Genomic DNA, 11,338 nt, shown 5'->3' on the forward strand with positions numbered 1-11,338 from the left:
TACAGATCGCCTGTAAAGCATTCTAATGCTCAGTCTATCATAATTAAAACAATTGGAGACTAGAGACAACTGATAAATGAGTCTAATAACATTATCACATAATACATAATAAATTGACATAATATCGGACAGGATGTAAGTGTTTTGACCAGGCAAGGCAGCCAGCCCTGATGGTATCACAGCAGGTATCATCAGGCTGTGCACTAATGAACGGTGTGGAGTACTCCATTATGTTTACAACTTGAGCATGTGTGTAGAGAGACCCCAGCAGCATTGTAAACATCATGTTTAATACCTGTGCCAAAGAAGAGCCACCCCAGGGAATTAAATGATTACAGACCTGTGGCGTTAACTTCCCACCTCATGAAGGTTCTGGAGAGGCTCGTGCTGGTTCGCTTCCAACCCCAGGTGAAAGAACATCACAACCCCCTGCAGTTTGGCTACCAGGCGAATATGGGAGTGGACGATGCCATCCTTTACCTGCTCCATCGGATCCACTCCCATCTACAAACATCTGTCAGCGCTGTGAGACTCATGTTTTGTGATTTCTCAAGTGCTTTTAATACCATCCAGCCTGTTCAACTGAGGGAGAAGATGCTCAATATGTACAATACATACATGTGCTGATCTCATCTACTTTCCAGGCGAGGCGCAGTTCATCTTGAATGAGCCTATCCACCTTATTCCTGAGGGCACTACTGTAGAAATGATTATGTGCGCAACTTCCCGTGAGATAGCAGAAGTAGCAGTAAACTAGTTAGTCCCATAGTGGCTAACCATCAACGCTCATTCTTTTCGAAAGTAATTTGCCTTCAGTTTAGCAAATACTGATTTATTTTTTAACAAATATTAAACAAAAGTTAACTTAGCATTTTCTAAAATGTCTTTGCGGAGCTCTGGTACCTGTTGCACTGTCTGTGTCTGTAACAACTAACAACCAGTCTAAGCTAAAACTTGGTCTTCAGCAACTGTGTGTTGAACATGTAACCAGAACAAAAAGCCTCAATAAATCAGAAGTTAAAAAAAAATGCGTAAACTGCGTCGTTAACGCAGATGAGCTGAGGATTAGCTGGGAAACATCACATTTATTCACTTTAATATATATATATATATATATATATATATATATTTTTTTTTTCTCAACACAATTGCCCTCCTATCCTCTACCACCGAAACTGCTTTACAGTCCATTGCAATCCATTTTGCATCAAAGGCTGTGCTAGTTCGGACCTCTGGGTTTGTTGCGAAATGCTTTGCGTTGAGGTGATATTTCAGGCTTGACATACTGTGATGGTACGAAAATTCCTTACTGCAGAAATCACAGAGAACAGTGCTCCTATCACCAACCCACTGAGCCTTAGACGTCTATTAGACGTCTCGTCTAAGTTTAGACTGAAATTCGCCCGTCTATAATCGGTCTATATTTTAGCCCGAATCTAGACGATAGAATTTAATCCATTAATTATTAAATATTAAATAAAAAAACAACTGTAAGTTGTATAAATGATGGCCAAATGTTGGATTAAAACATTTTAACAGTCATTGATCAATGTACAGTGTAGTTTAGATTTAGACTCGATTTAGACGTCTGAATCAAGACCTCATATCAACGTTTCTTTTTAGACCAAATCTAGACGATTGAATTAAATACATTAAATAATGAATACTGACCAAAAAAAAATAACTGTAAGTTGCACAACTGGTGTCCAAATATTGGACTTAAATAATTTGAATGGCCATTTATCAATATACAGTACAGTTTAGATTTAGCTTTGATTTAGACGTTTAATCAACGTCTAGATTTAGACCAGGTTTAAACTATAAAGTTATTTTTATTTTTAGGCATAAGATTATGCCAAACATGTTTAGAAATAATTAGATATCACTATTAATCTATAGCTAAATAAAGGCAGTTTGCAATAAAGTTTACTGGACAGTAATGCAAATAATTCCTTTGAAATAAAAAATTATTTGTGAAGAGTAAAATAAAATGGCAGTTCGCACTAATGGCGATCGGGGACAGTAGCCTAAATCTAAATAAACATGGACGAGATATGTACTGTCAGCGGCTCCCTCCCTTTATAACTCTATGATCCCTCCCCACTAGGAGGCAGCAACACGCTGAAAGTTCCGGTCAGTCTAAAGGAAGTAGTCGATGGCGAGCAGAGTCGTTCGTAACACTCTGAGAAATCGTTTTTTTTCGAAGCAAGCGTTGACTAGAACTCATCAAAGACACCGAGAGGGGCTGCTTATAGGTGAGTGCTCAAGGGTACGTTATTGAAATGTTGTTTTGTCCTGCAATGTTTGTTCATTTAATCGTTATCAATCCGTGGGGGGGTTTAGGGGGTTAGCTTCTTTTCATTTCTTTTATCTTTCTTTTTAATGTAAAGCACTTTGTGTTACATGAAATGTATGAAACAGGACGTACAACGGTCAATGGTAAATCAGAATAATAAAGCTTTAAATCAGTGTTTATCAAAATTTTGGATGTAAGGGTCTCCCCTTTACTCTGACAGCTTACAAATGGAACCACATGGAACCGGTAGGGTCTGTTTGGTTTCATTTATATACTATCAGAGTTACAGACTTGTAAGGGTCACTTTTGCCCTACCTAAAGGAACAAACAGAGTCCCTGAATTCAACTTTGGAAAGCACTTCCTTAAGTAATTCCACGCTTTTAACATTGTTTATAATTTGTAATATCATACAGATTGCAAAGCTGTCTCATGTCGGGGGGAAGGATGTGAAGACGTGCACCAATAAGACCATGGACAGGTATGATTACACATAGAAGTTTAATATCTATACTGTAGAACAGACAACATAACAGTGGGCGGTTACAATGTGGTAGTGTAATACAAGTTATAAAAGTTTACTGTTGACAGTTGTCTTCATTTTTTATCTGTTGCAGACTCTTCACAAATGACATAATGCAAAAATTCAATATGCAAGGTGGTGGGCCACATGGAAAGAGGGCCTTCAAGAAGACTCCCTTCTACTCTGTTATCACTGGTAAATAGAAAAACTGTCTGCTAGTTCTTTGGCGATTGCTTCTTCATGTTAGAAATGTGTGACTGACATGACATACATTAACGAACAACAATTTGTCTGGACTGTACTAGGTAATCTCTGTAATACTGACAATTATGAAACTTAATTGGTGTAGTTTCATGAAAGGGAACCATACTACAGTTATAGTCAGACTTTATTTATTCATTATTCTTTACAGAGTAACCCCAAAGTCTCAAATGGGTGGTGCCCAATGTCCATTGAGTCAAGTCCTTTGAAACCATGTACCTTTTCTTATTGGATAATATCTCTGTGACATCACGTATAACAATAGGCAACCACACTTGCAATTTTTCTTCATTTATTCTATTGCTTTGTTTGCAGAAGCTGTTCGGAAAACGTTCAGAGAGGCTACGGATGACATGATCAGCTCAGCAATGGCCGTACATTTTAAACAGACCCCAGCTCGAAGTGGTGGAGGGGGCTATAAGAGGCCCAGGACACCATTGGTGTAATTTTTTTTTTTTTTTTTTTTTTTTTTTTTTTGCGTTTTGGTTTAGGTTGATGCATCCCAGGCAGGTAGAGTTTCTGGATTTTTTTTTTTTTTTTTTTTTTTTTAAATTGTAATGTTTTACATACAAATAACTAGATTTTTATTTTATTTTTGTAATTTTGTATATTAGACTTTGTGCTAGTTTTTCACCACAATGTTTAAAAAAATAACCAAAAGTTTCTTTTATTTTGGTAATATTGTATATTTGAGTTTGTGCTTTTATTTCATTGCAATGCATGTTTAAAAATGTGTTAAGAAATTAAAATATATATATATTGTTTGCACATTCATATGTTTGTGATGGTTGGATAATGTTTGAAAAATGTATTGATTTAGATTACAGTAGGATAGTTTGGTTAATGTTAACATCAAGAGATGTATTTATATCCAGTTGTAAAATAAGCATGACATTAGTGTTACTGAAACCTATTTAAAAGATCCAAAAAAAACACATAATGTAAATAAATTGTTATAACATCCTGGAACTACATCAAGGTAAGGATCACAGGTTAAATTTGGTCCCTTTTTTTAGAGAAACTGATTTAACATTCAATTTTGACAACTTTAATTTCCTTTAATATAGGTTTGTTGTGAATAATTTAATAGATTCTAATGGGTGGATTTATTAGAATATCCTTATGATAATACGTTTAATAGACGTCTATACGACGTCTAGATTCTGTAATGGGGTTTAAATTTGGTATAAAAATAAACGTCTGGCAAACGTCTAACTTTAAACGTCTATAAATAGACGTATATTAGCGGTTATTTAAACGTCTAAGATTAGACGAGGCGTATACCTTTGGTATAAAAATAAACGTCTGGCAAACGTCTAACTTTAAACGTCTATAAATAGACGTATATTAGCGGTTATTTAAACGTCTAAGATTAGACAAGGCGTATAGACGTAGTCGTCTTTTAGACGTCTATTAGACGGCTAGTCTAAGCTTAGACGGCTAAAAAACTTTAATTTTTAGACCAGTGGTAGACCGATTTTAGCCCAGATGTCTAAGGACAATTAGACGTCTATTAGACATCTTTTAGACCGAAAAATGCTCGGTGGGAATTCCATCTGGGCATTGTTTAAATGTAAATATTCCATTCACTTTTCTATTCACTATTGGAAAAATGCTATTAAAGTAAATTTTTACAGTTTTTATTATGTGATTTATTTTTATTGATTGTCCAACTTGATAACATTCTGTTATATTACAAACATTTGTTACCACTTACAGTATGTGATATGCTCTACAAATAACAACATTGAATACCTGACTGCTAATACGATATGGTTTGACATATATTGAGCTGCATCACCTTTAGTTATGTGTAATTCTTGTTGTACATGATATGCATGAATAAATTGCAGGAAATAGCCAGTTACAACAGCTTAAGCTCAGAAGTGGGCCTGGTAGGCCAGTAGATATCCATCGTTATACATGTAGATCATCCTGTTGGTGGGGTTATAGCTCAGGCTGGCCACTCCTTTAGCTACCTTCTCCATTGGCAGTGCCAGTGAGTTGTCTTCTTTGCCTGTTGCTGTGTCGAAGGCGTAGAACACCTCCTCGCTGTATTCGTCAACATAACGAGTGGCATAGAGCACACCACACACCATGAAGGCGTTGCTCACTGCCCTCTTGAAAATCCTTGTCTCCCATGTCTGCGAGACATTAAGTGTCTCAGCCTCATTGTCCCAAATTAGCCGGCTCACCACTAGATTACCATGGTTACCGACAGTGGCATAGAGGGCCCATAGTCCCATCTCATCTGCCTCTATATCCACATCAGTATTGGCCCGGCAGTCATAGTAACAATATGGGAACTTGTTGTTGAAGCCCACGCCAGTTCCTGGCAGTGTCACCCGCTTGACAGTGTTGCTGTTCAGGTCGTAGCGACAGACATCTGCAGAGCGGTAGCAGTGGTAGTACAGCGCTTCACCATATAAAGCAGCACTGGGACCCTCAATGGCATCTGCGTGAGTGTAGGATGGAGCAAAGGTAAAGTCCCTATGGTTGGCGGAGGCCATGAAGTCTTCATGGGTTTGATATACGCGCAGGGTGTTGCCCCAGATGTGGCTGTTGAGCAGAGGCTGAACCCAGTAGCTGTTCCTCTGCCCTTCACTGTCCACCTGGGCCTGTTTGCCCCAAGATCCAGATATATAGCTCTTACCATAGGGACTGACCTTGGTAGTGACAGGATCACTAATGTTGGACATCAGGCCTTTTAGGCAGTGCGGGTGCTGACCTGGAAACAGAGATGAGAAGGCAAATGTCCAGCACAGTTAATAATATCATCTATCATCTCTCTCTCTCTCTCTCTCTGTCTCTGTATATATATAAACATATGTACATATACAGTACATGTACATGTACATATACCACATGCTTTTGTTCAGTGGCGGTTCTAGCACATTTAAAAAACAAACAAAAAAAAACATAGTCAAAGTACTGCACGTTTGTTACGAAAATGCCAAATTACCAAATTTCAGTACAGTAACATGGTACATGTGTTATAATAATCATATAAATCAATTATCAGATTATCTTGTTCAGAAGAATAAACAATAAAATAATATATGACATTCGTAAGTGCTAATAGCGTAGGCAACTGGACCTGCTTGCGTTTCTTGAAAATGTTTCACCTCTCATCCAAGAAGCTTCTTCAGTTCTGAATGGCTGGTACGAAGTCTCAGGCTATAAACCTTGTGTGGGTGGGAACCCTTGCAGGGTCGTAGGGGTCACGTGAGCTCTTAGTTTCAGAGTCGTTAAGGTCACAATGTGAGTCGTTGTCCCACCTGGGGTGAATAGGTGTGAAATCGTCTGGGGAGGGATCCCAAGACTGCATTGTAGGTGGGTGATAAGTAGTGTCATAAGCCAACCCCTCTGTTTGTGAAGTCATCTGAGGAGGGATCAGCTAGCTACGCTATTAGCACTTACGATTACCATGACCTGGATGACTGAGAATCTTCACCGACAATATATGACATGATAAAGTAATAATAAAATGTACAAATTAACTTTCTAATTGAACTAGAGATCCACCAATTTTGAAATTCTGGGCTGATACTGATACCAATTTTTAAAATAACAATTTGGCCAATAACCAATGTTTTTATATTGGTGTTTTTGTTTGTTTGTTTGTTTGTTTGTTTGTTGTTGTTATTCATTCTTCTTTTGTGCCAGGGAAACACAGTTATCTACACAATAAAACATAAATGAACAGTTTTTTAAGTCATTCAGTTCCTCATTACACAACCTTTGAATAAGCACAAATTCAATAATACGCATTTACGAAACAACCTTTAACATTACCTTTCGTGTGTAAAACATCTTTTTTAAAAAAAGCCAAAGGCCTTTTTTATGATAAATGATACATCATAATTCCCTCTCAAATATCTATTTTATAGTGCTGTGAAAACATAAACAAATTTCTCCTTCAAACAGCTGTATTTATTCAAGTTTACAAGATTTTGAACACATCATGAGAGCGTTCTAATTTACCCTCTCCTAATACTCATTTTTACTGAACAGAGCTTGAACGCTTCTCAATTTAAATAAATGCAACCTCCATAAGTTGTTCCACTGGCTGCTTAGAGGTAGAAATAAGCTCTCTGTTTTTTACATGTTCTGTCTGTGCACATCCACTTCTCTCAATAGTGTAGTGGTAGATGAGTGGGCACCAGAGAGTTTTCGTCGCTTTCACATGATAATGATACAGCGTGTTTCAGGCTTCATGTGACATCAGATAAGTGTAACAAGCTGGGGAGGGGGGTCAGGCTCTATTATTTAGTAGACTTTGCTATGTAGTTATGTTGTTGTGGCCTCATGTAATATTTCAAAATAATAGTTGTAATAGTATTACTAAAAAACAGTAAAAGTTAAACATTTAGATTTTTTTTCTTTCCCCCTTTGTGACGCCCCCTATAGATGACAGTGCCCTCAGCATTCACCTATACTGCCAGTGCGATGGGCTGGTACTGGCCTCCAGTGTGATTGCTGAGCCAAATGATGATGTTTTTTCTCAGCCTATCCATGTGCTTTTGCTTTGCAAGGAAATCAAGATAAATACAGGGTGTTTTAGCAACGTAAGTTTATTTTGAAAAAGACTGTATGCATCTAACGAATGAAAACAGAAGTGTATTTTGGAAAGACACACTGCATGTCACAAGTGTACATTAACATGCAGTCCCCAAATACCAACAACAGACATAGTAGGATACCTAGCATGTAATATGTACACGTGAAAGTCCACTGACAAAGTGGTGATATCTGACGAGTTGGGATGAAAATGTGTTGGGATGAAAGTGTGTCCCCTGAGGTAACTGAAGTCATATTGTCTCACTCACACACACACACACACACACACACACACACACACACACACACACACGCCCACGCACACACTTACCTCTGAAGTCTTTGGGGATTGACTTGCAGGATTCAGCAGTGTTCTTCAGATAGCGCAGTGTCTCTTTGACAGTCTTCATGTTAATTGTGTCTGACATTTTCATCCTGACTACATCTGCACGCAGTTTACCCACCTAACACACACACATTTACAACATTGCACACAGACAATTAACATGATGAATATGGTAACCCTTCACATTTAAACTTAAAAATATTTCAAGTAACTCAGTTATGTCTTCATATGATCGTATTAATTCTTTTGATAAATCACAAATTTCGGTTGACCCTCTTACTTTTCTTTCTGTTTTATACTCATGACATGACACTATAAGCTAACATGATACAGCATTCTTATTTATATATATTATTTTACTCTTTGCTGTGTTATATTGCTATTTACTAATGCAACAGCCCAGTTTTTACATAGAGTTTAGTTGTTTTACTTTATGATACTCATGTAGGCTATTGCTCTGCAACTTGAGGAATCACTTTTTAGTCATGTTGGTGTTTAGTTTCCATGTTCTGCCATACCTCTTTGGAGAGTGTCCGTGTTTGGGTGTTGTTTAACTGGCTGTGGATGGAGACAATGTCTGTCTCCAGCTGGCTGAGCTCCTGGCTCAGCAGGTGCAGAGACAAGTCTGTGTAAAGGCCCTGGTCATGCAAGTACTGGTGAGGCTCCAGTCGGTCTGTCAAATTCTTGATCAGAGCCAGGATCTCAGGGAGCCGCTGGCTGGATAGCTCCACCTGCAGGGAAGCACAGAAAAAAACTCTTGGGCTTAATGTGTTCTCAGGATTCCAGTTTCAAGTACAAGAAATGTTCAAGAAATGACCTTCTTTTTTTTTTTAAAGATATGTTTTTGGGCATTTTCGCCTTTAATGGATAGGACAACCAAGTGTGAAAGGGGGAGAGAGAGAGGGGGATGACATGCAGCAAAGAGCCATAGGCTGGACTTGAACCCGGGCCGCTGCAGCAACAGCCTTGTATATGGGGTGCCTGCTCTACCACTAAGTCACCGACGCCCCAGAAATGACCTTCTTTTTATTGGACACTGTGTCTATAAACAGTCACAAGACATGCAAGGTGGGTGAATTGAAGAGTCCAAATGCTGACAGTAATCATAATAATCACAATTATATAATCAATACTTAATCCATATAATGATAATAACCAGTGCCAGGCACAGACATTTGCAGGGCAGGAGATCATGTGGAAAAAAGGATATCCTTTCTGAAAAATTTCACTTTCTACATATATCATTTATCTGAAACAAGCAACAATAAAGAAAACAATGCCACAATGTACACACATTAGTGGTCTATGAAGTAAATAGCAATCACAACAGCATTTGAGTCGAGCCCTTGCCCCTCTATCTTCAGTTTCACTTGTGACAGCTGCATGCAAATCGAGTGCCCTGCAGAGCAGCATCACGTCTCCCTGACCTGCCGTCATGCACAGCCAGGTAACGAGGTGCTGGTTAACCTTAGTTCTTACCTTTTCCTGCAGGCTCTTCAGCGATCCCTCACAGGACTGAACCTGCTGCAGCACGGCCCCGTAACTCGCAGCAGGGAATGACCACATTTTGGAGTTCACCTCACAAACACACGAGCCATTATTCTTCTGGCCCATCACACGCTGAGCCTTGCCAACACCCTGCAGTCACACACACATAAAAACACTGATGTTCAATACAGGAGACTTATAAGGATAGTAAAGAGACTGCACTAAAAGAACTAAAAAAGAAAGAAGAAAAGCCTCAGTTTAATGTTATAAAGTGTTCTATCTTACACTTTTGTCCTTGGTTTGTAAGAGTAGGAAATCAAGTGTAACTCACTGATGACAGCAGTAGGAGCAGCAGCAGCATGTTTACAGCTGGAGAGATGAATGTTGGACTGACAAGGACAGAAGCTGCCAGTACTGAAATTATCACCCCTCCTCCTCTGTTTTCTCTGATATACTCATTTACAACAAAGACACGTTTTCCTGACTGACTTCTCATCACTAATGAGTCACCATGGACCCTGAGAACCACTCATGAGGATGTGAAACTCCAAAAATGCAATAGCATGGAGTTTCCCAACGGATGTGCTCAACCCATGAGTTCCTCATATTTCCCCCTTACTTCACCCCTCACCCTCTCACCGGTTATTATTTCCTCTTTGTCATATCCACCTGCAGTGTGTTCCCCTGTTTAAAAAAAGCTTTGCCAGACCAAATGTAAGCAAGTATCTGTCAAAAACACTTTTAAAACATTACAATGCAGTAATGTATTTTATAATGTAACCAAATACTGTAACACTTTATATTAAGGTACTGTAATAATGCTTAATAAGCACCAATTAACAGTTAATGAGCACTTACAGGACGGAATAAGATGTTTATTACCATTAATAAGACTATATAAGTGTTAATTATAGCATAATTAACACAGTTATTATTGCATATAGGAGCATTATAAGCACTTAATAGAAACTTGATAACAGTTTATAAAGCTATCCTAAATATTAATTAATAAGATGTCTATTTACATTAATTATGATTTATAAGGGTTAATTATAGAATAATAACCACATTTATTACTGGTTTATAAGACACTATAAGACCCTATCAGATTAAATTAATTATCAATTAGTTAATAATGATCCTTTGCAGCTACCAGATCTAAAGTGGGAACAATGTCGTATAAACGTTAATAAATCAATATGTTCTCAGGGCTCGAAAATAACGGTGTCCCGACATCCCGGGGACTATAAAAATTGCTACTAGGACACAAGGATGATGTGTCTGGGACAATTCCGGGACAGCAAAAAAAAAAAAGTCAAAGCAATATCGAAATGGGTGTTATTTACAACGTCATTATGTATGGGTATCTGACCGTCACTCTTGTCGCTTGAATAATTTCAATAAAAACTTAGGAACAGCAAAAATACAGTGGCTTTTGCTGCACCTGATCTGACTCCACACGCACACGCATGCACACACAAGGAACTCAACTCACTACATGGCAGTCACGCTGGGTGCCACTCGCCACCTATGCTCCTCATCAGAGCACAGAACCTAGCAATGCTGAGATGGTTGAAAAAACTGATGCAAGCTCCTCCAGCGCCGCTCCAGTCGGAGTAGGGTGCGACACTTGGCTTTGGGACTCTGAAGACGATGTTTCATCTGTTTCTGCCCCTGTGGTAAGTTAGTTTGTTTAAGTAGGCTAAAGGCTAGCTTGTTGATTTTTAGCTAGTTCTAGTTCATTGCGATAGCTAACACTAGCAACTCAGCTAATCATGTACATGATGGCCTTACAAAGTTATAAAATATGACTGTGTGTTCTACATTTTGATGTTTATGATAATGACGGTAACGTTACAGTTAATC

General features: G+C 38.3%; 1 protein-coding gene across 1 annotated transcript; it reads right to left on the reverse strand.

Moving 5' to 3' along the window:
• Positions 1-3,192: 3,192 nt before the first annotated feature.
• Positions 3,193-9,968, reverse strand: LOC125887206 (olfactomedin-like). The gene is made up of 5 exons (XM_049573860.1): positions 9,804-9,968; positions 9,464-9,622; positions 8,503-8,715; positions 7,970-8,102; positions 3,193-5,806 (listed from the first exon to the last, which is right to left on the reverse strand). Exons 1-5 carry the CDS (start codon positions 9,966-9,968, stop codon positions 4,959-4,961), a joined length of 1,518 nt encoding a protein of 505 aa, XP_049429817.1. The 3' UTR covers positions 3,193-4,958.
• Between the last annotated feature and the right edge of the window lie 1,370 nt (positions 9,969-11,338).

Source organism: Epinephelus fuscoguttatus, linkage group LG4 (assembly GCF_011397635.1).
Source record: "Epinephelus fuscoguttatus linkage group LG4, E.fuscoguttatus.final_Chr_v1".
Classification (NCBI taxonomy): domain Eukaryota; kingdom Metazoa; phylum Chordata; class Actinopteri; order Perciformes; family Serranidae; genus Epinephelus; species Epinephelus fuscoguttatus.